Source organism: Portunus trituberculatus, chromosome 25 (genome assembly GCF_017591435.1).
Source record: "Portunus trituberculatus isolate SZX2019 chromosome 25, ASM1759143v1, whole genome shotgun sequence".
NCBI lineage: Eukaryota > Metazoa > Arthropoda > Malacostraca > Decapoda > Portunidae > Portunus > Portunus trituberculatus.
The window spans coordinates 16,711,941-16,738,689 of NC_059279.1; the positions used below are offsets into that span (position 1 = coordinate 16,711,941).

A 26,749-nucleotide genomic window follows, 5' to 3' on the forward strand; every position below is an offset into this window, starting at 1 on the left:
AGATTTTTTGGGGGGTTAGATTGGGTTGGGTAGGATTGGGTTAGGTTAAGATAAGTTACGTGAAGTTATTCTAAGTTAAATTGGGTTAGGTAAGTTTTGGGTTGGGTCAAGTTAGGTTCAGTTAGTTTGGATTTGGTCAGGTTAAGTTACGTTTCATGTCTTGTGAAGTTAGTGCAATGTCTCTCTTTTTTTTCCCCTTTGGACACTGATGTTGTGTAAGTTCGCTTGAATAATGCAAGAATACTTTGGCTAAGATACAAGTTTGCTTCAGGTTACACCCAGTCAATTTAGAATAACATTACGAAATAAGTTAGATATGTTACGATAGATCACACTTATAAAATACAACATAAATAATGAATCATACCTTACTAGCAATCTAACATTCCATAAGCACTCACAACACTGGAGCTTTGCGGGTAAGGATAAAAACTGAATGAAACAGGAAAGAAGATGAAGATTCCAGCGTTTGTAATGTAGACATGGTGGTGCCTCGCCTCTCCCTGCTTTCCGGAGTGGCGGGAGAAAAGAGAAAGTCAGGAAGGAGGATAATGACCGTAGGAAATAGGAAAATAATCGTAATAGTGAGAATAATAATAATAATAATAACAATAATAATAAATGTAGTGGCAGTGGTGATGGTAGTAGTAGTAGTAGTAGTAGTAGTAGTAGTAGTAGTAGTAGTAGTAGTAGTAGTAGTAGTAGTAGTAGAAAGCAAAAAAAAAAAAATCTGAATAAGTAAAAACAACACTTAAATTCCTGTGTGTTTGTGTGTGTGTGTGTGTGTGTGTGTGTGTGTGTGTGTGTGTGTGTGTGTGTGTGTGTGTGTGTGTGTGTGTGTGTGTGTGTGTGTACCTGTCCTGCAGCCTTCCCTCACAGGCAGCACACACATTCGTCACTCGGTAAGCCAGAAAGTAGGCAAGTAAGCAACAGGGTACGAAATAAGGGCTAGGTTAGGTTAGGTATATCCTGTCCACACTCTAACCAGTCCACACCTGTCCACACCTTCCACACCTGTCCACACCTTCCCTTACCAGCTTTCTCCTCAGTATACTTCCTGCACGCCTTACCAATGGACAGGGTTTACTTTCATTACCGTTCTTTCATTTGCCTTTTAATGTTACGTCTCGCCAGGTAACTCTCTCTCTCTCTCTCTCTCTCTCTCTCTCTCTCTCTCTCTCTCTCTCTCTCTCTCTCTCTTCTCGTTTGTCTCTCTCTCTCTCTCTCTCTCTCTCTCTCTCTCTCTCTCTCTCTCTCTCTCTCTCTTTATGCGTCAGTCTAGAGATCTTTTTTAGTGAACTTTTTTGTGTTCATTAGACCTTTCTTAGCTTCCAGTGGTCTTATTTTCTTGTGTTCACTGGACCTTTTTTTTTATAATGGACCTTTTTCAATGGACCTTTTCAGTGGGCATTTTTTAGTTTATAATGGACCTTTTTTCAGTGGGCATTTTTATAATGGACCTTTTTTCAGTGGGCATTTTTTATAATGGACCTTTTTAGTGGACATTTTTTGTTTATAATGGACCTTTTTTTATAATGGACCTTTCTAGTAGACATTTTTCTTATAATGGACCTTTTTTCAGTGGACTTTTGTTTATAATGGATCTTTTTTGTTTATAATGGACCTTTTTTGATAGACTTTTTTGTTTATAATGGACCTTTTGTTTATAATGGATCTTTTGTGGATATTTTTCTTTATAATGGACCTTTTAGTGGATGTTTTGTTTATAATGGACCTTTTTTGTTTATAATGGACCTTTTTTGAGACTTTTTTGTTTATAATGGGTCTTTTTAGTGGATATTTTTCTTTATAATGGACCTTTTAGTGGATTTTTTGTTTAATGGACCTTTTTTTATAATGGACCTTTTAGTGGAATCTTTTTTATAATGGACCTTTTGTTTATAATGGTTCTTTTTAGTGGATATCTTTTTTATTTATAATGGACCTTTAGTTTATAATGGACCTTTTTCTGTTTATAATGGACCTTTTTAGTGGATTTTTTGTTGATAATGGACCTTGGTTTATAATGGGTCTTTTTTGTTAATAATGGACCTTTTTCACCTGACCTTTTTTTTTCATTGGACCTATTTTTGCTTTCAGTGGACCATTATTTTCAATTGGACCTTTTTGGGGGGGTTTATATGGACCTTTATATAGCGATTTTTCTTTAAGTTTTATATTTAAGTTTGATTTTCTTTTGTTTGTTTTTTAGACGTATTTTTTTACGGGCTTTTATTTCTTTTAAGGCCTTTTTTTTCCATTTTTTTTCACTACACCTTTTTTTGTGTTTGTTTTAAATCTTATTGTTTTCATTGTTTTTAGTTAGTCTTTGCTTTGTTTTTTGGCCTTTTTTCCATTTATTTTGTTTTGGCGGGCCTTTTTTGTCTTTTAGGCCTTTTTCCTTTCAGTGTTGTTGTTGTTATTGTTTTTGTTGTTGTTGTTGTTGTTGTTTTAGCAGACTTTTTTATTTTCAGCTTTCTATTTTTTCTCGTTATTTTAGCAGTTCTTTATATATTTAGGCCTTTTAATTTTCAAAGGGCGTTTTTGTTTCCAGTGTTCTCTTTAGTCAGCAAGCCTTTTATTTAATCTTTAGTCTTACCCTACGCCAGTTTTTCCCCTCTTAATCTTAATGCCTTTAGATTTTTTATTATAGATCTTTCTGTCAAGGCCATTTTTTGCTTTTAGTGTTCTAATTAGTCAGCAAGCCTTTTTATTTCATCATTCTTGTAGCCCTTTTACCCTGGTCATGCAGCTGTTTTTTCCCCTCTTGGTCTTTATGTCTTTAAGCCTTTTAATCATGGCCCTTTTTTGACTAGGCCTTTTTTGCTTTCAGTTTTCTAGTCAGTGCAAGCCTTTTTATTTAATCGCTCCTGTTACCCTTGGCCACCTGTTATTCCCCTCTTGATTACGATTATTTGTGTTTTAGGCTTTTTTTTAAAGGTTTTAGTAGCCCTTTTTGTTTTTAGGCCTTTTTTGCTTTCAGTGTTCTAATTAGTCAGCAAGCCTTTTATAATTTAATCGCTCCTGTTACCTTTGACCAGCTGTTTTTCCCCTCTTGATCTTTGTCTTTAAACCTTTTAATCATGGCCTTTTGCTTTCAGTGTTCTAATTGGTCAGCAAGCCTTTTTTTCATTTAATCGCTCCTGTTACCCTTGGCCAGCTGTTTCCCTGTCTTACTTCAAAATAAAACCAGAAGAGAGCGGTGTGATTGCCTAAACCGTAACGTGAGTATGCGTGCAGTGAGTGAGTGAGGCCATGAGGTGTGCCAACGTGGTAAGGGTGACTGGCTGCCTACCGGAACCTTATGCAAAATGTGAGAGTTAGGCTGTCAGTTGTTCTGCGGTCAAGCCAGCCCAGTTTCTGCCTCCATAAACGGATAATTTGTCGAGCTACGTAACTTCCTCTCACGCATCTTCGCTCATTCCTGCGGTTAGAAAGTGGAGACGTGAAGTAATTAATGAAGTCCCTCTCCTTGTTTCGAAATGTGTGTTGTTAGCTAGATTCCTCGGCTCACCTGAGTGCTTCACCTGCTTATTAATTAGTGTGCCGCTGCTGTTTTACCTGTTCTGATTCCTTAGTGTACCGTTGCTGTTTACCTGGTTTTTAATTAGTGTACCGTTACTGTTTACCTTCTTTTAAAATTACTGTAACGTTATTTTTCACCTGTCCTGGGTCATTAATTAGTGTACCGTTACTGTTTACCTTCTTATAAATTACTGTACCGTTATTTTTCAGCTGAGTCATTAATTAGTGTACCGTTGCTCTTTACCGGTTAATTAATTAGTGTACCGTTATTTTCACCTGTCTTGAGTCTTTGAGTAGTGCACCGTTCCTGTTTACCTGTTAATTAATTAGTGTACCGTTATTTTTCACCTGTTCTGAGTCTTTAATTAATGCACCGTTGAAGTTTGCCTGTTTATCAATTAGTGTACCGTTATTTTTCACCTGTTCTGAGTCATTAATTAGTGTACCGTTGCTCTTTACCTGTTCATTAATTACTGCACCGTTATTTTTCACCTGTCCTGAATCCTTAATCAGTGCACCGTTGCTGTTTACCTGATTATTAATTAGTGTACCGTTGCTGTTTACCTGATTATTAATTAGTGTACCGTTACTGTTTACCTGGTTATTAATTAGTGTACCGTTACTGTTTACCTGTTCATAAGTGTACCGTTAGTTTTCACTAGGTTTGAGTCTTTAATTAGTGTACCGTTGCTGTATACGTGATCAAAGTCATTAATAAGTGTACCGTTTCTATTTACCTATTGTGCGAGTCACTGGTTATTGTACCGTTGTTGTTTACCTTGTCTGAGCCATTAATTAAACCAAGAGTCACCAGTCGGTATATTCCAGCGTTTACCTGTAAGTCATTCATTTATACCTGCGAACGTTTAATTAGTGTATAGATAATTCATTTGTGTTGTATTTACCTGGTGAGTCGTTAATTAAGTATGTGTATCGTTTACCTGACTTCAAATATTAAGGAGAGTATGTAAGGGTTTCATTTAATCTGTAACTCACTAATTAGTACATGAAAAGTTTTTTTTTATTTACTCTACCACACAATAACAAGGCTTTCTTATTAATCTTCCCTTAAACCCTACTCTGTCCAACTCTCTAATTCAAGGTTTCAAGACATTTATCCTTTTTATCTATTTTTTTTTATTTATCTATCTTTTTTTTTTTTTTTTTTTGCTAACTCCTCAGACCTACAAGGAAACTGGCAATTAAGTGGGCCATTTTTTTTTTTCTTCCATTCGCTTTATGTTACCCTTGGCCAGCTTTCCCCTCTTACATAAAAAAATGATAATAATTCGAGCCGTGTTGTCTGTATCTCAGTACTTGTGTTCTGTATCTATGCCCTCTTTTATTCATCTTAATTCGTTACAGTAATATTAGTATTTATCTTATTCATCTTAATTCCTTTTTTTTTTCTTTTTTACAGTAATATTAGTATTTATCAGTGTTAGTGCTTTCAACTTGTTTTTCTTCTTTTTTTTTCTTACTTTTCCTTTTGTATTTGTATCTTTATTATTTATAAATTAGTATTAGTGGTTTTAATTCTTTTTTTCTTTAATTTTATGTTGTATTTTTATCTTTATCACTTATCAAGTAGAGTTAGTACTTTTATTTTTTTTCTCACTTTTTTCATATTTGTAGTTTTATTATCTATTTTAATATAAAGACATGCAAGCATCTGAACATAACCTAACTTGCATTATCATCACATCACATCATTTTGTCTACGTTACCACACAAGACAATGTAAAACGGACGTGCATCATAAACACTGAAACGAAGTGAACTCAATAATAATCAAACAAGAAATAATATGGAAAGTATAGTAAGTGATCTAATTAACAAAGGTGGTGAAGGGAACCCGGATCCAATCAATACCAACAATAGTGAATAACAGTAAGGCTGACAGACTGGGTACCGGATTTGACTTTCTCGCGCTTCTTTCTCTCCATCCTTTCCCCCGAGTGATGCAACACCTTTGACTCAGACGCCTGCACCGGGCATTTATGGATCCCCGCGTTCCCTTATACCGCCTTATGTAACAGCATCAATTGTCCACCTAAACGTTATGTCACGTCACCGATCGATAGACTCTTCCTTATTCGTATTTATGTATCTACTTCACCCTCATCGTAACAACACTCTGCGGTACAAAATGATTATTTACGAGTACACAAGTCTCTGCTCACACATCACAACACGGAACATAAAAGCATGACAGTTATCGCCAAAATTCGTCCCTCAATCTATCGTGAATTTTGATTTTTGGGGTAATTTCCTCTTTCACCCAAGTAACAAATTCGTGGTGTCTACGTACTAAATTTGTTTGTTAGTTTGTTTTTCCTAGTGATTTAGGCACTAAACTTATTCATATCTCATTTCTTTTATAAAAGCATTTCTCTCTCTCTCTCTCTCTCTCTCTCTCTCTCTCTCTCTCTCTCTCAAAAAAAAAAAAAAAAAAAAAAAAATCGTTTTTAAACCAAACATCCACCATTCTTCCCCTACACATTACACCTAACCTTACCAAAACAAATATAACGCTAACCTGATCTAATCAGACCTCGAGCAGAGCTAATATTTCAGTGTTATCAAACGCTTACACAATGTCAGTCCGTTTTCTAAAAGCGAGCGCGTACTCTTGGCAGTGTTGTGGTATAGTGGCCCCGTAAAGCACAGGGATACACAAATATCGTCTGCAAAGTTTCGTAACATCCCAGCTGATCGCTGCGGGGTTAGGCAACGTTCATTTTCTGGCCTCCATAAGACGTATCCTTCTCAAAACACGCTAACACAACCACACGAGACAATGGTGTCGTATAATCTACCTTTCCAATGAGAAATACGAGTAAATAGATGATGGGAAGGCAAATAAACACAAGCCGGCTTCCTTATTTACACCCCTTGCGACCTGTTAATGGGAGGGCTCCCCCGGGACAAGCCGGTGACCTGAGGACTGTAATGAGTGAGTACTTACCGTCTCCGAGGTCAACAATACTGATGATTGACATCCTTGGTAATCTCCTCGTATAGAATTTTCACTTAATGACCGAGATATATTCCTTGTAGAGAGCACCGAAGTCTGGTTTATGAAATTATCCAGCAGACGGACTGCTCGGCCTCGTATCGAGTTGGCCATGACTTAGACAGGCTCTACGTCTTCCGTGTGTACTAAGCCGTCCTCCTCGCGAGCGGTCCAGCGCCACACTGGCATCCACCACACACACTTGCCGTGCGGAGCGCCGAGCAGTGTGTTGCAGGCGCCTCCCCGCGGCGGTCACCCGACACTGTCGAGTCCGGTGGGATTTCCCAGCACCCAAGTGCTGGAAGCGGTTTGGCGTGATAATTTCATTTTATTTCGATTTTTCGATTTGTTACGTGTAAATATTCTTGAAGGTAACCTTTATTTGATATACCTACACCAGATTTATAGTTTCTCTTTTAATTTCTTCCACAAATTATTCACTATTTTGTTAATTTACAAAATAACATTTATGTTCCTTTATTGTATTTGCCAATTTCTTAATTTTGATATAATATTCTGCTAACATAAATGATATTTTTTTTATTGTAAGGAAATAACAAAACTTTCTCAAGAACTCAAGTGTATCGGAATCCTGCATAAACAAACTGCCGCCTTCCTCAGGAGAGAGTGGTTACCTAAGAGAAATTCAGTGGTAACTCCACTAAATTTCGCTGCAACCACAGAGTAAAGAACAGAGTTAATTGTTATCAGATGTTTGCCCTGCCAGCTTTGGTGCAGGTTTAATCGCAGCTATCATTTTATCACTCAGGTTTAATGAAGCAACACACAAAGCAAGAATCCAGTTAGCCTTCTCGTGATTGACTTAAGGCGATACATCTATACTTAATGCCATCCTTGCTCACAAAGCTGTCAGATCTTGTCCCAAAGCACCCCTGGAGACCTGTGCTACATCATTATAGCAGCTACTTCACCCCACCCCTGGCTCCTTCAACTTGACATGCGCCTCCCCAGCCTCGCTACACAATCACGCTCTCAAAAAGTCCTACATCTTATCATTCAGGCAGCGGAATGTGCCAAAGGGCGAGGATAAGACGAAATTTTTGCGCTAATACACCAGCACTCAGAATAAAAATAAATAAATAAATAAAACATGTACAAAGATACAACTACAACTGCTAAAAGTAATAATAATAATAATAATAATAATAATAATAATAATAATAATAATAATAATAATAATAATAATAATAATAATGATAATAAAAAAATAATAATAATAATGATAACAATAATAATAATAAACGCCAGTTACAGTGACAGCTCGATCCACGGTATGGGGTCTATGGCAGTCCCCTTGGTGGGTGTGTCTGTCTGTGTTCTATGGTGTAGCTATGTTATGAGGACCGTGACCGTTGCAGTGTCAAGCAGGTAGTGCGGTCATGATTAAAGCTGAGTAACCTTATTAATTAATTTCCCCTATATTTTGACTGTCTTTAAGTTTTAAGCCCTTTTGTCTGCTACGAATCGATCAAGAAATGCAGGTTCCGTAGCACTCTGTCTGTAGATCAGAAAATTTCAGAAACAGTATGAGTGGAGGAAGTAACTTGACATCTGCACACAGCTGTACATCTCATTATATGTGTCCTGATACATCTATCTTTGTCCCTGACAATGCAACAATGAAAAAAAAGGAAGGAAGTAAGTTTTTTCCCCTTTTTCTTATATTTTTCTCTAGTTCTCTAGGAATGAGTATTAGCCATATAAGTCTATACAATGTATAAATTTATAAGCTTTCAATAAAGGTGTGTCGCTTTGAATTCTTTTATCTTATTATATTTGTTATGGCAAGCAGATAAACACAACCACTTTCATAGATCATCTCTTTGTAGGTGATGTGCACAAGTAGATACACTTTTAGACTGTTTTAAAACTGTACACATTACTGTAAACAATTATGTCTACTTGAGCTTGAACAACAAGAATCGAGTTATTCGACGAACAGAATGTCAGTTTTTAAAAACACACAAGGAAAGAGAATTGTCAGAGTTTGGAAGCAAAGATGAATTAACAGTACAGTTTAGACTTAAGTCTATGTGACCTGACTTAACTTTTACCTGAGCTGCCCTGAATATCCTGATGTCAGCTGGACAAGTCGAGCGTCGGGAGCCCTTATTCCACTGATGCACCAGCTAGGCAGGCCAAGGCGTGGGTATTGGGTAAGGCGCCTTGCATTACGACTGGAAAAGTGAAAATTGTGTGTAACAGGCTACACAATCGACACTTTGCGATAACCCCATGCAATGTCTGCAACTCCCACTGAACAAAGGTAATTATGTGACTGGCACCTATAAACTGCCAGTGAGTGGCAACACAAGCCAGAGGTGAATGATAGGTGAGGTCTGGGATGGATTTGGTCAGGTCACAGGGATCACGTACGTCAGGTCACACACACACACACACCCCATGCACACCCTTTTTGCCTCAGTTACTTGTTGACTCTCGTGGTGGAAGCATCTGATCTACGCTTGTATTTCACTGCTGATGAACACCAAGTAGGTATCGTGTTTTGTTGTAGTAGATAGACATTTCCTGACTCCTCGCACGAAATGCCGCTAACTTGAGTGAACCGCGCTTGCAGTCCCTCGTGACTAAGTGGTCGTGCACCCAAATGACAGATAGCTTTTATTGATTTTTTGTTAATGAAAAATAACATAATTTACAAGGGAAAATATTTACACACTGGAAGCAGTTGAATAAAATAAGACAGTTTCATTCTTGGTCAGTTTATACAGTTACCCATTTTTAAATAAATAATAAATAAACATCGTTGCAACTTCATTTCTAACTCGGGTGAAATAGAACAGATTAATTTTTACACCAAATGAAAGAGAGTGCCTGTAAAATTTAATCTCCTTATGAACGCTGTCCTCCCGGCCGCCATATTGGACAGGAGCAAAACAATCACACAGCCGCTGCGATTTTAGCTCCTGGTGGGTACAAATCACCACATATTTCAAAGCATGCACACGGAACTAGGAAATAAGCTTAATTCCTATCTCCTCACCTCTCAGCAGGACAGCAGACCACTTAGCAGAGGCGGGGAGGGCCAGTGAGCAGGGACGGTAAATGACTTTGTTCCCACCACACGCTGTCTATTATTGCACATAGCACTGTCTTCCCCCAGGTGCGGCAAGGCGTGGGTGAGGTGCTGGTGGGCGTGGGGTGGCTGGGGTACGGGTGACGAGGTGAAATACTGGTTAAGCTTCCGTTGTGTTTGTACGTGTGTGTGTGTGTTTGATTGATCTTGTTTGTTTGTTTGTGTGTGTGTGTTACTCCAGGCTTGTGGGCGTATTATGAGTACATGTCCGGCGGGCATTTCCTGTAGTTTCTATGGTTAAAAAGTCATTTGTGGATTGTTTCATAATTTTGCTTTGTCCTCCCCCCAGCAGACAACCTTTGGAACAGGTTTAGTTGATGAGGTTGAAGTATGTTAACCTTACCTAACCTAACGTGTCTTATCTTCTATATTCATTCATTTAACCTAGTCTAGTGATGTCTTGGGTAATGTGGGTTAATTTATGTTACCTTATGTGTTTACCTTAACATGTCTAGCTTAATCTGTCGTATCTTCTTGTGTGTTTATCTTATCTAACCTAGCCAATGTGTATATCTTACCATATCTAACCTAACCTAACCTGTCTTGTCTTTTATTTCTATTTATTTAACCAAGTCTAGTAATATTTTGGATTGTGTGAGTTAAGTTTGTTACTTTGTGTTTAACTTGCTATACTTAACCTAATTAACCTCACATGTCTTACCTTGTATTTGTATTCATTCAGTCTGGTCTAGTAATTAATGTTTTGGGTTGTGTGAGTTATTTTTTGTTACCTACTGTGTTTGTCTCACCTTATCTAATCTAATCAAGTCGTCATAGATTTTACTCACATTAACTTAACCTAATATATTAATTTTTTTGTGTAATGTGACTTAAATTTGTCTTACCTGCTGTATTTACTTAACCTAAGATTTTTTCGTAACCTAACCTGTCCTATCTTTTCCCTAACTTAACCTGTCCTATCTTTTTTCCCTAATCTAACCTGTCCTATCTTTTCACTAACTTAACCTGTCCTATCTTTTCCCTAACCTAATCTATCCTATCTTTTCCCTAATCTAACCTGTCCTATCTTTTCACTAACCTAACTTGTCCTATCTATTTTCCCTAACCTAATCTGTCCTATCTTTTCCCTAACCTAACCTGTCCTATCTATTTTCCCTAACCTAACCTGTCCTATCTTTTCACTTAACCTAACCTATCCTATCTTTTACTTAACCTAACCTAATCTGCCCTATCTTTTATTTAACATAACATAATTTAATTTCATCTGTCTTATCTTCACGGGTGTGGAGTTGGATTTTCAAAAGTCCGACTCTGACTCCAGTAAATTTAAATGTTGTGACTCCGACTCCAGGAAATTTGAAGGTTGCGACTCCGACTCCGCTTTTTTTTTTTTTTTTTCAGTACAACGATATAGTCTATTTTTTTTTTTTTACATGAGGGATGGTGGCCAAGGGAAAAGATTAAACAAAAAGCCCGCTATTTGCCACACCCAAAAAAGACGAAAGTTAAGAGAATCAATACTTACATATTTTCGAGTCAATCCATAATAAAAGTGTACTTGACGATTATATAATTACCATAAATTAATGAAAATGATCTTTATATGTAGTGCTTGATTGGACACATCCTCCACAAAATTAATTTCTCCCAATTTGTAGGAATCTCCATCAAGTGGAATCTTTACTTGAAAATTTATCACGTAAAGGAGTCGGAGTCGCTCATATTTTTACCGACTCCGACTCCGACTCGACTCCACACCTCTGCTTATCTTTCATTTCCATATATTTAGTCTAGTCTAGTAATGTCTTGGGTAATGTGATGTTAATTTACTTTACCTAACTTTATTCTAACCTTACCTAGCTAATGCTGCGTGACTTTAAACTAACTAATGTAACGTAACTGTACCTTCGTTAACATAAATTTACCTTATCTAACTCCTGGGCTCAAAACATATTGTAGCTTATTGATAGAATTGATTTTATGTGAATAATACTTGTTTTCTATCAATCAACACACTTATCACAAGGACAGCTTATGGTTTTCAGAGCGAGTCCCAGGAGCCGCTTTAGAGTAGATAGATCGTAACTGATGTTGCATAACTTTTTAAACTAACTACTGTAATGTGACTGTACCCTAACTAACCTAACCATACCTTATTTTTTTCTACCTTATATTATTTAACTTTTCCTAGCTGACCTCATTTCACCCCAACTATATGACCTAACATTATCTTAACCTCCCTGCACAATACTTTCTTCTCTCTTACCCTTTTTTTCCCACCTCTCTAATGCAAGCGTTAACCAGTACTCACAGTCATTCACCCCTTCTCTGGTAAACTCTGGAACTCCCTGCCTGCATCTGTATTTCCATCTTTCCGTCACCTGAAGTCACTTAAGAGGGAAGTTTCAAGACATCTCATTTATTTCCATTCTCAGACCTGCTCGGGACTGGCATCTAAATGAGCCTTTTTGTTAAGTAATTTTTTGTATCCTTGACTGTATTTCCTTCTCTCAAAAAAAAAAAAACATTACTTGCCTATTTAATAATTATCTTTTTTTTTTTCTTCTTTTCAGGCTGAAGATCCCCAAAATGTCAGGGTTCTTTGAGGTAGAGGCGGAGGAGAGTGAGGAGGAGGAGGAGGAGTATGATGAGGATGAGAAGAAGAAGCTGAAGATGATGAAGAAGAAGTCACACATCCAAGACTCATCGGAGGAGGAGGACGAGGATGAGGAAGGTGAGGGAAAGGTGTCGTAGAGGGCTGAGGCGTCCTTCTTGCTTCTATGTTTTTTTTTTTTTTTTTTCTGTTTTTGTTTCTGTATTTCTGGGGTTGATTAGTTGTTGTTTCTATTCTTTATTTTATTTTATGTATTTATCTTTTTGCTTCATTGATTATTGTTTCTGTTCCTTTATCATATTTTCCTTAATTTTTGGTTTATCAGTTATTTCTGCTCTTTTATCCTTTTTTTTTTATCTTTTTTTGTATTTTTGCTTCATTAATTGTTTTTCTGTTTCTTGTAACTTTTTTTTTCATCTTTTTTCAGATTTTCTTGGTTTACAAATTTTTTAATATTTTTTTATCTTTCTTATTTTTTTGCTTTATTAATTTTGGTTTGTATGTTCTCAACTTATCTTTATCTTTGTTCCTGATATTTTTTTGCTGTACTGATTATTGTTCCTATTCCGTTATCCTTTTGTGTTTCAGTATCATATTATTTTGCCCAAAGTTTACATTACAATTTTTTTCTGTACATAACCACATTTTCCACATTTGCCGTACACTTCTCTGTTATGGTGCCACAAACGAGCTAATTGATGCCAACTTACTGAATCACAGATGAGGAGAACAATGACTTCATCAATGACAATGAGGAGGATGAGGAGGAGGAGGAAGGTGGCTCCGACAGCGAGGTGGAGGGGAAGAAGAGGAAGAGGAGGGATGATGATGATGATGATTTGGAGGCTGACAATTTGGATGAGGATGACTTGGATTTGATTGAGGAGAATATTGGTGTCAAGCTCGATAGGAAGGTGAGTGTGTGTGTGTGTGTGTGTGTGTGTTCAAAATTTTACTAGTTTAACTATATTTTTACCATTTTTTTTATTTATTTATCTATTCCTTAACTGAACCAAGTGAATTAACTTTCCACAGAGAAAAATTTGAGTAATCTACCACATTCTCTCAGCATACAGTTAAATAAGATAATCCTGAGAAAGAGAGAATGTATGCACAAGAAAATATGTAATGTTGAGCTTGCTATCACTTATAACAAAACATGTTTCACAGAAAACTTCTTGCCCAGATACACATAAAGGGAAGAAGTACATGTAGTTGATTTTTCATTTATTTATTTATCTATTTTGTTATTTTAGTTTATGGGGGAGAGAACACCAGTCAAGGATAACAAAATATTAAAAAACAGTTTGCCACACTGTTACCACATCTATTCCTGAACTGAACCTAGTGAATTAACTTTCCACAGAAAAATTTATCTACCACAGTGAAGCAATAAGTACATGTAGTTTTTGCCACATTGTTACCACATCTATTCCTGAACTGAACCCAAGTGAATGAATGAACTTTCCTGACCTTCCGCAGAAAAAGTTCAAGCGTCTCAAGAGGATCCAGGATGACGACTCTGACGCAGACAACGAGGACATCCAGGATCGCATCAGGAATGAGATCTTTGAGCATTCTGGCGACGTGAGTATTGGTTGAGTCTTCCGTGGCTGTGTATAGGCTGGGTGGTGTATTGTTGTAGAGTATTGATTTTGCTTCCCCACCCTTCTCTCTCTCTCTCTCTCTCTCTCTCTCTCTCTCTCTCTCTCTCTCTCTCTCTCTCTCTCTCTCTCTCTCTCTCTCTCAATGGATTATTCGCAGAACATTATTATTTTATTTTATTTTATTTTATTTTATTTTTTTTTTTTTTTTTTTTTTAATCATTTATTTATATCGTGGGCTTTTCACGGAAATTTATGGGCTAAAGGGGATACTTTTTGTGGTACCTCCTATCTCAAAGCCCACCCGCTGGGAAACTGTTGCCCCAAATGAGGAAGCCCAACCTACACTCGGACCGAGGACAGGATTCGAACCTGTGCACTTGGAGGCCCTTGAACCCCAAAGCACGCATGGTTCCGCTGTACCACGGCAGCCCCTAAAGAAGAATAATTATCCTCTTTTTTGTAGTTAAGATTTGATCAATTCAGTTTGCCAATAAATAATTACATAATTATATGATGATTTTCTTAAAGGATTTTTTCGTTTTCTCTCCTTAACAAAAAATAAGGTGCAAATCAAGCTGCTGGTAATAGGAGGGTTGTGTGGGTTTCAAGCTTTTGGACGAGGGGTTGCGAGTGCAAAAATGTTGGGAACCACTGGTATAGACAGTGTGAAATCTTTTTACCCTTATGTGTTTGTATAGACAGTGTGACAACCTTTATATGTATGAAGACTGACAACCATTCTGCTACCACTGACAACCACACTACTTCCACTTTTAGGAGGATGAAGATGGAGCGTCCCAGGCCCACCCACCTCAGCAGCCAGAGACTTACCCATCAGACGAGGAGGAAGAGGGAGAATATGATGACGAGATCTTCATCGTGGACGAGGAGGGCAAGCCATGCCCGCCAGAAGAAGAAGCCAGTGTTTGATGACGAGGGCCTGGAAGCTGCTAGGGACATTTTTGGTTGTGACTTTGACTACGGAGAGTTTGAGCAGTATGAAGGTGAGTGTGGCTTTTGATTGTTTATTTATTTGTCTATCTATTTGTTTATCTATTTATATGTTTTTATGAAAGGGGTACTGGCTAAGCAGCCAAAAAAGTGAAGAGTTTTTCTATTTATTTGTCTGTTTTATGTAAGAAAGGCAACAGCTCAGAGCAACAAAAAGAGTGAAAGAAAGAGTGTTTACCTATTTATTTCATGTAAGAGGCACAACAAGAAGACTGGAAAAGAGGGCCCATTGAGGTGTCGGTCTCAGAAAGATTTTAAAGATTCATCCATAATTGTGTTCAGCATTCATAACTTACCAGGAACTTTGAAATAGAAACTCCAACTAAACAGAAATATGATCCACTAATTAGGAGTAGTAACATAATCCTCTTTGTGTCATAAGCTAATAGTTTCCTTCAAGATTGCACTACACAAACAATATTAAGACCAACTCACTAATATTACTGCTTTCCTGTATTCATCTTTATTCTGCCACAAAGTAAGGGATACTGTTTGCTTCTCTAAAACTATCCTCTGCTGCAGATTGGGAGGAGGAGGAAGACGATGATGAGGGTGAAGATGATGAGTATGAGGAAGAGGAGGATGGAGAGGCAAGGGAGCGCAGGCGAAGCAGGAAGGAACGAAGGAAGCAAGTCAAGAAGTCAATCTATGAGGTAAAACTTGAATTAAGAGAGCAAGGAACATTTTGGAGAGTTAAAAGGCTGAAGATTGAATAGTAATAAGATAAGCATGTTGATTAAGAAGTATCTGTGAAGTGACAATTAAATTTGATAAGAGAGAACAAGAGAATTTAGGGACAACTATAAGACTGGTGATTCAAATACTAGTTAGATTTAGTTTATTAGTTAGGAATAAAAGAAGCAAGTTAATTAATGAGTATCTGTGAGGGGAGGATTGAATTTGATAAGAGAAGAGAATTCATGGAGAACAATAAAGCTGGAGATAGAGAAGTTGATTTGATTTATTTTGTGATTTAGTTGGACAGGAATAAAGGAAGTTAGGTAAGAAATCTTATGAAGATCGGATTGATATAGCAAGATGAATTAGGAAGAGCTATACTTGTAAGGGAGGAGATAGAGGTATTAATTAGTTTTAGCTAGGTAGTCTGGTGGGAATGTTGAAAGTACATAGTTATCAATGAAGAAAGGAATGATAGAACACAGAAAGATATTGAAAGTAGTTATTAATGAAGAACGGAATGATAGAACACAAAAAGGTGAAAGTGTATAGTTATCAATGGAGAGACATGATAGAACAGAAAGATATTGAAAGAACATAGTTATCAATGTAGAAATTAATAACAAAAAAAAGATGAAAGTACTTAGATATCAATGAGGAAAGAAATGATAGAACACCGAGAAGATATTGAAAGTACTCAGTTATCATTATAGAAAGTAATAACATCACAAAAATTATGAAAGTAGTTAGTTTATCAATGAAGGAAGGAAGGATTGAGTACTAGAAGGAAGGAAGCATTTTGTCATGAATGAAGGAAGTAATGATAGAATGCACAAAGATATTGAAAGTACTTAAATACCAATGAAAAAAGTAAGAAGTGAATACTAACCCCTTCAGTACCATGACACATTTCCATATTCCTTCTGGTTACTATTTGGTGACTGTATACAGCTTCACAAACTCATGTGGGGGGATTAAAATAGTGAAGACAGTTGCTTTTAATCTTCTTACCCACATAGACCCTTTCTAATGCCAATAAAATCGTCTCATCACACACAAAACTCATGGTAAATATGGGTCCCAGTACTGTAGTGGTTAAAGTGAAGACAATGACCAGAGTAACACAAACACAACCCTTCCACAGGTGTTTGAGCCGAGTGAGCTGGAGCGTGGCCATCTCACAGACCAGGATCACGAGATAAGGAAGCTGGACATGCCTGAGAGGTTCCAGCTGCGGCAGATTCCAGTCACCAGGACGAGAGGCGAGGCTGACGACCGCACCACTGACAAGGAGCTGGATCAGGAGGCAAAGTGGATATATCACCACGCTTTCTTCCGCCCGTTCATATCCAACCAGGTGTGTGGGTGTGGGTGTAGAGGGAGGGTCTCGTGTTGTGTGCATACCTTGATTTTGTTTGGTAGTGTTTGGAAATGTGTTGTTTTGTGTTTGGTGTTGCATAAGTAATGATGATGGAGTTTTTTTTTAGTTTTTAGCATTAATTTTTCTCCTTTTTGTCATTATGTATTGGTTGGGTTAGTTTTTTATTTATTTATTTATTTATTTATTTATTATTTTTTTTTTTTAGGTTAGGTTAGGGATAGATGTTTTAGGTTCCTCTGATGATTTTTTTTGAGTATCTTTAGCACTATCAATTTTGTTAGAATGAAGATATTTACTTATATGCAGATTTATTTATTTATTTATTGACTTTGTGTCTGTTTGGTTGTGTGCAGGAGGGTCGTGAGGAGGCAAGGATGAGGTCTCGGCGTGACATCAACATGATACAGAAGATCTACAACGCGCTGGACCTGATGAGGAACTCCACATGTGAAGTGCCCTTCATTGCATTCTACAGGAAGGAGGAGGTGCAGCCTGAGCTCAACATCCATGACCTGTGGAAGGTGTACCAGTGGGATGAAAAGGTCAGCTCACTTCAACCACCTCGTCTCACTAATCCCTTCACTATCAGTTTATTTTTTCCATCCTCAGTTACAGTTTTGTAGACTGATATATGAACTGCTTTTGTTGATAACCTTGAATAGTATAGATTAATATATTCTGATTTTTACCTCTTATGTATACAATCTATTACTATAGTGTTCTGAGTGACAGTATCAGTAAAAAGTCTAATGCCAATTGAGGTTTATTCTATTAACTTTATTGGGTATATTTCTACAATAGCAGTGTCTTGAATTATGGAAATTTGTCCTGTATAAAAGAATATGTATTAATGGTATCCAGTGGTTGGGTATTAGGATTGCATCACACACCTCACCATGCAAGCCTTACTCAAACTCTTCAAGTGGTACTGCAATCATTCTTGTCTCCTTGTCATTATGATGGAGTTGAATTGTTCTCAGTGTCCAGATATTGTTGTATCCCTCTGAACTTGAGATATGTATGTTGTGTGTTCTCTAATCATAGGTATAACTTGTATGTAAAATGATTGGCCAAAGTAAAAACAACTTTAGTGCTCTTCCTTGGAAAGTAAATAATTTGAAAAGGGTTCCAATCAGTTTGAGCAATTTGGGAAAGTAAATAATATGAAGTGTTGTAATCAGTTTGAGCAATTTGGGAAAGTAAATGATATGAAGAATTCCAATCAGTTTGAAGAATTTTGGAAAGTAAATAATATGAAAAGAGTGCTAATCAGTTTGTGCAATGTGGTTGTGGTGTGTTGTCTCTGCTCTTGGCGAAGCTCAGTCCATTCACATGTCCTGCCGTGCTTTCCAGTGGTGTCAGTTGAAGAACCGGAAGGAGAACTTACGCACAAGGTTCCAGATGATGGCGGAGTACCAGGGCGACCTCATCATGAAGGACCTGGACGCCCCGCTGCCAGAGAACATGCGCATGCTCAAGGAGGAGGACATGGAGAGGTGAGGTGCTGGGATAATGAATGGAAAATATCAATGTAAAATGGACTCTAATGTCATCTAAAGTAATCAGTACAAAAGTTTCTATTCTGATGATGTTTTTTTTTCAGGAATGATAGCTCTGTTTATCATAGCTTTTATTTCTCACTGGTGGTAAATATGTATGAAGGAAAATGTATCAGGAGCAGAGCTAATTGATATATTTCAGTCTGTTGGTGACAAAATGCTGATGTGTATGACAGCTCAGGTGTGAAGTAGCTGAGGTGGAGCACAAAAATTAGAAGCATCACATTGAGAGAGAAAATAGAACTGAATCATGATAATTGAATGATTCACTGTACTTTTAACTCCCTAACATGGATATTAACTTTTTTTTGGAAGTAATGAGACATCAAAATGAAAACACTTCAGTTGATTTCACTCCCAGACAATGAGAACACATGGCACTGAATTAATTTTGTGTTTGTTTTCCAGAATTGAGGAGATAGAGACATCGGAACAGTTCAATGACTACTACAAGCAATTCCTCCTGTACTACGGCAAGGACCAGCCGGCCATGAGGGACCACATGAAGGCGCGCCGCAGGGAACGCAGACCCACCACTAGAATTGTAAAGGTCAGTGATGGCAAGAAAAATACACTGCTTTGATTTATTGACTTGTTATTTGTCTGGTCAGTCTAAAATACACTACATTATTCATATATTTATTCATTTATACAATGTAGGCCCTTCATGGGGAATTTATGGGCTAAAGGAGGTATTTTTGGGTACCTCCTATTTCAAATACACTATGTTTTTAATTTATTTGTGGTTATTTGTACAGGTCATTCATTCTTAAATACACTGGCTTATTTATTTTCTAGTTATTTGTCTGGGTTAGTCTTAAATACACTGGCTTATTCACTTATTTGTAGTTATTTGTCTGGGTTAGTCATAAATACACTGGCTTATTCATTTATTTTCTAGTTATTCATCTGGGTTAATCATAAATACACTGGCTTATTCATTTGTTTGTAGTTATTTATATGCGTGAATCTCAGTTTACAAATTACCTATGATCTGAAGAAACCTCCCGAAAATTATGTCTATTGAAAAATTTGCTAAAGATTTTATAATGTCTGAAGGAAAAAACGTAAGACTACAGAGTTGTTTCATATATCTCAGAGGATCAAAGGTAAAAAGACATATAAAAAAAAAAGAAAATTGTAATGCAAGCCATGAAAATTTAGTACTAGTTTTTCATATCTCAAAATTACCTTCACTACATTTTTTCAATCTGCGTCTCCTCCCAAAGTTATTCGCTGGTTAAAATCCCTTAGTTCCTGTGCAAGTATTTTCATCTGTAACACTGAAGGTGTTGCCGAGAGCTTAATATTGACAAACTATAACACTGCCTAGCATAGATACTTGAACACCACCTCATAAAACAAAGATATAGTAATGAAAGCATTGTGGTTCTTTATTTAGGTAATGCGGAAAGTAAGGAGAAAGAAAAAGAAGAAGAAGAACATGATTATTGAAGATGACGATGAGGAGGAAGAGGCAGAGAAGAACAAAGAAGGGGAGAAGGACAAGGAGATGGAGACGGAGAAGAACGGGGAAGAGGGAGAGCAAAACAAAACCACGGAAGGAGAGGACGGTGAAATAACAGGCGAGAAAACGACTGACGAAAATGGCGAAGAGATAGAAAAGGAGAAGGAGAAGGAGAAGGAGAAGGAGAAGGAGAAAGAAGATGGGGAGGATGATGACGATGATGAAGATGAAGAAGAAGAAGTGGAGACAGAGGTTGAGGAAGAGGTAGAGGAAGAGCAGCCTGAACCAGAGGAAGATACAGAGGCACTGAAGAAGGCTGTTAGGAGGCATGAATACGAGTTACTCAGAAGAGCTGGCATTGGTAAGTATCTCTCTCTCTCTCTCTCTCTCTCTCTCTCTCTCTCTCTCTCTCTCTCTCTCTCTCTCTCTCTCTCTCTCTCTCTCTCTCTCTCTCTTGTTAAATAAAGAAGTTAAGTTGTAAATAGGGACTTAAGGGATCTCTTAGACTAATAGTGAAGAAAAGAATGTATATAAGTGATTTAGTATAGAGGTAAATGCACATATATATTACAGTCTCAGTTCTAGATATTTTATACAAGTTAATCTCTATAGCTTGTGAGTAGTAGATTTAAAGAAGAGATATACTTGCTTTATAGAGTGTATGATTTGTGTAATTGTTGGTCCGTATTCTGAAGCGCTTTGCTCTCTACCTCTCACTGCTTTCCGAAGGCTCCTGTTGAAGATACTAGTTTTTTAATGGTATTTTTATGATTCTGGTGATGGATTGGCAAGATTTCTAGTTTATTAAAAGGAGAAACTGTCTTGAAAACTCGGCTAGATGTCTCTGTGGCCTTGAAAAATTGTTGTAGTGAGAGAAGACATTTCTAAATATGTCCCATTGTAAGATAGATTTGGTAGTTACTCATCTGCTTATGTCTCTTCATTTTTCCTCTTTTCCTAAGACAAACTATTTCAAAAGCAGAGTAATAAGATAAACTAGACTGGTTAACACATGTGGAATTCTCTTTCTCTTGCTGTTATATTTTTGTATTATCCCTTGAATATTCTCAAATAATTTTCTCACTATGCTGAATCAAAATTAATAGAAATGAATAAATATAAACTATCACAGCAATGTAGGAATTTTCTGGGCTTGAGTTGTGGTTTAAGGTCAGTTCAGTTAGTGGAGAGTATCATTTGTTAGGCTCATTATTTTTTTGTTAACCACTTGGCAAGCAATATTTCCAAAGGTTGAAGGTGGTGGTGAGAGGAACTGGACCCTGAGAGTGGAGAGTGTCATTTCGTAGGTTCCTTGTTTTTTTTATTTATTTATTTATTTTTTCCCAGTCACTTATTGATAAATATTTGCAAAGGTTGAAGATGGTAGAGAGAGGAATTGGCCCCTGTGCTTGATATACTGAAAAACACACCATGCATCACCATCTGCCTTTGCTTGTCATTTCTTAGTTTTTATTTATTTATTTTTTTTTTTACACCACTTGGTGAGTGATACTTCTAAAGGTTGAGGTTGGCAGTGAGAGGAACTGGCCCCTGTGCTCGATATACTTAGAACCACAGCATGCATCAACATCTTCCCTTTTTTTTATCATTCCAGAGTCACTCACCAAGAAGTTTGGCTTGACACCTGAACAATTTGGTGAGAACCTGCGGGACAGTTACCAGCGGTTTGACGTGGAACAGTGTCAGGAGGACCCCATGAAGGAGGCTGAGGAGTTCCTATCAAAGTGAGTGTTGCAGTGTTTTGGTGGTGGCGGCGGCGGTGGTGGTGGAGGTACATGCTGCAGAGTGTTGTGCTGTTCTGTAATAATCTTCGAAAAGGCTTTATTTTTTACCTAAGAGAAAATCTGGCCAAGGACAACAAAAATAATTAAACAAAAAAGGCCCACTTAGATGTCGGTCCCTGAGCATGTCCAAGAGAGTTAGCCAAAAAAATGGGATAAATGTCTTGAAATCTCTTTCTTATGTGAGTTCAGGTTATAGGAAGATGGAAATACAGAAGCAGGCAGGGAGTTCAAGAGTGTACTAGAGAGAGATGAATGATTGAGAGAGTTCTGAGAGGTGAATTGTTATTTGTAGAGAATCAATAGAATAATGAAAGAGGTGAAGTAGATTGAGAGATGCAGGTTAAAGAAGGGATGTTTTTTTTAGGATGTGTTTACAGAAAAATAAGAGCAGGAAATATTTTCATATTTTCCCAAGATTATGTAGGATAGGGACATAAAACTTTGAGGGAATAGAGAATCATCTTGCCAATAGCCAGTGATACAACTCAGCCCTTGCCTTGCTTGTGTGTGCAGGATGTGCAGCACCCCGGAGCGAGTGCTGGAGGCGGCAGTGCGGATGGTGGGGTGGCAGCTGGCATGCGACCCCCTTGTTCGCCGCACCATCCGAGAGGCATATTTTGAGCGTGCCAGGATCAGTAGCCGACCCACAACACAGGGCCTGAAGATCATTGACGAGCACCATCCCCTTTATGCTGTGAAATACCTCAAGGACAAGCCGGTGACAGACCTCCAGGGCGACCAGTTCCTGCGGCTCAAGTGTGGCGTGGAGGACAAGCTCATGACTATCAGCCTCAGCGACATTATGGATGGCAACACCACCGTCAACTTCCTGGACGAGGCCAAGCAGCTCTACTACCGGGACGAGTTCTCCCAAGTGGTGCAGGACTGGAATGACCTGCGAGGCCGCGCCGTGACCTTTGCCTACAAGCGGGTTGTGGAGGACCTGAAGAGGGAGCTGACCCAGCGCCTGTTGCAGGAGGCCCGTGACCACGTGACGGAGCAGTGCTGCAGCAAACTGTACAACTGGATCAAGATTGCGCCGTACGACCCTGGAGACTTCACCGATGAGGACGCCGATGACTGGGACACCTCTAAGGGCTTCAGGGTGTTCTCCATTGCCTTCGTGCCAGACCTGTCCCAGGCCGCCTTTGGGTGCTGCATTGACATAGACGGTGACTGCTGCGAGTACATCCGCCTGGCCCACCTACTAAAGCGCCGCAACGCGTACAATGAGCGGGATGCCATGGCCAAAGACAGTGACATCCGCCGCATGCAAGACTTCATCCTGCGCCGCAAGCCGCATGTCATAGCCGTCAGCGGGGAGTCCCGGGACGCCCTCATGGTGAAGGAGGACCTCATACAGATTGTGAAGGATCTGGAGGAGCAGGAGCAGTTCCCCAAGATCAGCGTAGAGATCATCGAGAACAATCTGGCTGACGTGTACTCCATGTCCAAGAAGGGAGAGGCAGACTTCCTGGATTACCCACCACTCCTGCGCCAGGCCATCTCCATTGGCCGCCGCGTGCAGGACCCCCTCATTGAGTTCTCTCAGCTGTGCAATCCTGATGAAGAACTCCTCAATATCAAGTTCCATCCCCTGCAGGACCAACTCAACACTGCAGAGCTGCTCAATGCTCTCTACACTGAGTTTGTCAACAGGTTAGTGAAGGAAATCAGGGACCTCATCTCATTTAGAGCACTTCATCATTCTTGCTATATGAGTTTGCTTTTCCCTCTTTATATTGTTACTGATGGCTTTATAACTTACACTGTGTGTTTTCATTTATTGTCATTTAGATAGACAAATGTGAGGGAGTAACTTACCACTGTTTTCCAGTCATGACCAAACAAAAAGATTATGTTGAATACACACCAAGTAATTCCTTTCCTCATTCCCTTTCCCAACAGAACCAATGAGGTGGGAGTGGACCTGAACCGTGCTGTGGCTTACCCTTACACCCAGAACCTTGTACAGTTTGTGTGTGGGCTGGGTCCCCGAAAGGCCAACCTCCTCATCAAGAACATGAAGCAGAACAACCAGCGGCTGGAGAACAGGAACCAGCTGGTGGTGAGCTTCCACATGGGGCCCAAGGTGTTCATCAACTGTGCCGGCTTCATCAAGATTGACACCAATGCTCTGGGTGACAGTGATAACTACATTGAGGTCTTGGACTCCACCAGGATCCACCCTGAAGCCTATGACTGGGCAAGGAAAATGGCTGTGGATGCCTTAGAATATGAGGAGGAGGAGGGGAAGCCAGCAGAGGCACTGGAGGAAATCCTTGAGACCCCAGAGAGGCTGAGTGAATTGGATCTGGAAGCCTTTGCCACTGAGCTGCAGAATCAAGGCTTTGGCAAGAAGAACACCACCCTGTATGACATCAGGCATGAGCTCAACCATAGGTATAAAGACTTCCGGCTGCCGTTCAGGTCCCCGACTCCAGAGGAAGTCTTCAATATGCTCACCAAGGAATCCCCAGAAACATTCTATGTCGGAAAGCTTGTACAAGTCTCGGTGTCCAACTTCATTCACCGGAAGCCCCGTGGCGACCAGCTGGACAATGCTAATCCAGTTCGTAATGAGGACACTGGACTGTGGCAGTGTCCCTTCTGTCTGAAGAATGACTTCCCTGAGTTGAGTGAAGTGTGGAATCACTTTGATGCTGGGGACTGCCCTGGCCAGGCCATTGGTATTAGAGTGCGTCTTGATAACGGCATATCTGGGTTTATCAGCATAAAGAACCTGTCAGACAAAACAGTGACAAACCCGGCCGAGAGAGTGAGGAGGGATGGCCTCGTGTTGTGTCGCATCATGAAGATTGACCCGGAGAAGTTCTCTGTCGAGTTAACATCAAGAACTTCTGATCTCCAGGATAGAGATACCAAGTGGAAGCCTCCAAAGGATGCTTACTATGACCATGAGGCAGAGGAGAAAGACCTTAACCTAGATAGGAAGAAGAAGGACAAAAAGAAGACCCAATACCAGAAGCGTGTCATTGCTCATCCTTCCTTCAGGAACATAGACTACAATGAAGCTGAGAAGGTGATGCAGCAGCTAGAGCAGGGTGAGGTCATCATCCGGCCCTCCAGCAAAGGCAATGACCACCTCACAGCGACATGGAAGGTCACTGACGGCATCTGTCAGCACATAGACATTCAGGAGCAGGACAAGCAGAATGACTTTTCCCTGGGACAGAAGCTGTGGATTGGCTCTGAGGAGTTTGAGGATCTGGATGAAATTATCGCCCGGTACATCACCCCTATGGCTGTCAATGTCCGACAGATCCTGGAGTACAAGTATTACAAGGAATCCATCGCAGGCAACAAGGAGAAGGCATCCGAGTTGCTCAAGGAAGAGAAGAAGAAAAACCCAAAGACCATTCCATACATCTTCTCTCCGAGTAAGGAGCTGCCCGGCAAGTTCCTGCTGTCCTACCTGCCACGCACCAAAGTGATCCACGAGTACGTCACCGTCACACCCGAAGGCTTCAAGTTCCGGCAGCGCATGCAGCACCCCAACCTGGCCGGCCTCCTAAAGTGGTTCAAACAGAACTTCAGGCGGGCAGTGCCGGGCACCACGCCTGGCATGATGTCTACCCGCACACCGTACATGGGAGGCACCACTCCCAACCTGATAGGAGTGGACCCCTCCACCATCCAGAAGGTGGCCCAGAACCTCAACCCACACATGCTGCACAACCTCTCCCAGGCTGCCACCAACACCCCCTACGGTGCCCACACACCAGGGGCCTTCTCCCAGGGCTACTCCAACTATGCCAACACTCCCTACACTCCCTCTGGCCAGACACCCTTCATGACGCCATATGCTACCCCCGGCCCCTCCACCACGCCCCGCTATGGCTCTCAGACACCTGTCTATGGCAGCACAGGTAACCGCACACCTTCCCACCGGCCCTCTGGCAGCCACCCCTCTCAGACACCTCGCTCCATCCCCACCGTCAGCACCCGGACAGAACAAATGGACTGGAAGCTGGCAGCGGCGGCGTGGGTGCAGGCCAAGGGCGGCACCAGCGGCCACAACAGCCACAACAGTGGAAGAATGACACCACGCCACCACGACAGCGGCCGCAGCACTCCACGCTACTCTGACAACTCCCGGGACTCCCGCTATTCCGCCAGCCCCAGGTACCACGAGGATGGGTCACGCCGCACGCCGCGTTATGATGACCGCACCCCACGCTCCTACCATGACTATGATAACCCCCGTGCCACCCCTCGCTCAGCCCGCTCCACGCCCAAGACCATTCACTCTCCTGCCAACATGAGCATTGGCGGGGACCAGACACCCCTGTATGACGAATGAGGTGACCCCTCCCCTCCCTCCCCATCACTGTAACATCTTTCCCCCCTCCTCATCACCCCCCTCACCCCTCACCTGCCTGGGAGCTGGACTCGTGCAACAATAAGGTTGGGATTCCTAATGTGGTTCTTTTACTGTGTAAAATAGAACATAGTTGTCAGTTTTCAATTCAATTTAATTATTTCTTTTCCTTCTTGTATGTCCCCATACTCTTATATATTTTATATATTGTCTTGGTAGCTGTAGAGGTGATGACATTTGCATACAAATACCCAGATGGGTGTTCTTTTGCATTACTAAGCTTGTAAGAGTGACTACCCACATCACCAGGCTCCTTAGACCAGCTGCTGTGATCTGATCAATACAGGTGACACATGTGGCTGTTTGTCTTACTCTCACCATTGGTCAGGCGTTTTCCAGTGATCCAAGTATTATTTAATTTTTTATTATGTAATATACGGTGAAACTAACACTTGTATCATTCTTCATGTGACCAAATATTGCAGTTCACTGTGGTATCTTTCCACAAAGTAATTTGTGTTAATGATGCTTGAAACTTACCTCGGGAGGCTGCACTGGGCTGTGGGACGTGTGTTATGGCTGGCGGGTGGACTGAACACTGCTGGGGTGGTGGGCCAGTGGCTGGGCCCGGCAGATCATTGGTGCTCAACGATATTCTATTTAT

The 26,749-nt window shown here is 39.9% G+C and overlaps 2 protein-coding genes across 2 annotated transcripts in view; one reads left to right on the forward strand and one right to left on the reverse strand.

Annotated features, from left to right (window-relative positions):
• LOC123508698 (all trans-polyprenyl-diphosphate synthase PDSS1-like) overlaps window positions 1-6,806 on the reverse strand; it is a 65,128-nt gene extending 58,322 nt beyond the window's left edge. Inside the window, exon 1 of the mRNA XM_045262566.1 lies at window positions 6,494-6,806. Within this exon, the coding sequence (XP_045118501.1) occupies window positions 6,494-6,655 (162 nt within the window). The 5' untranslated portion in view covers window positions 6,656-6,806. The remainder of the gene's footprint in view (window positions 1-6,493) is intronic.
• A 2,615-nt stretch (window positions 6,807-9,421) lies between these two features.
• On the forward strand, window positions 9,422-26,534 carry LOC123508625 (transcription elongation factor SPT6-like). The gene is given in 15 exon segments (XM_045262445.1): window positions 9,422-9,492; window positions 12,194-12,354; window positions 12,955-13,148; window positions 13,717-13,821; window positions 14,619-14,740; window positions 14,742-14,845; window positions 15,375-15,505; window positions 16,675-16,887; window positions 17,265-17,453; window positions 18,265-18,407; window positions 18,879-19,020; window positions 19,873-20,299; window positions 21,554-21,683; window positions 22,257-23,402; window positions 23,652-26,534. Coding segments are annotated over 14 exon segments (5,607 nt in total). The 5' UTR covers window positions 9,422-9,492; window positions 12,194-12,209; the 3' UTR covers window positions 26,068-26,534.
• The last annotated feature ends 215 nt before the right edge of the window (window positions 26,535-26,749 follow it).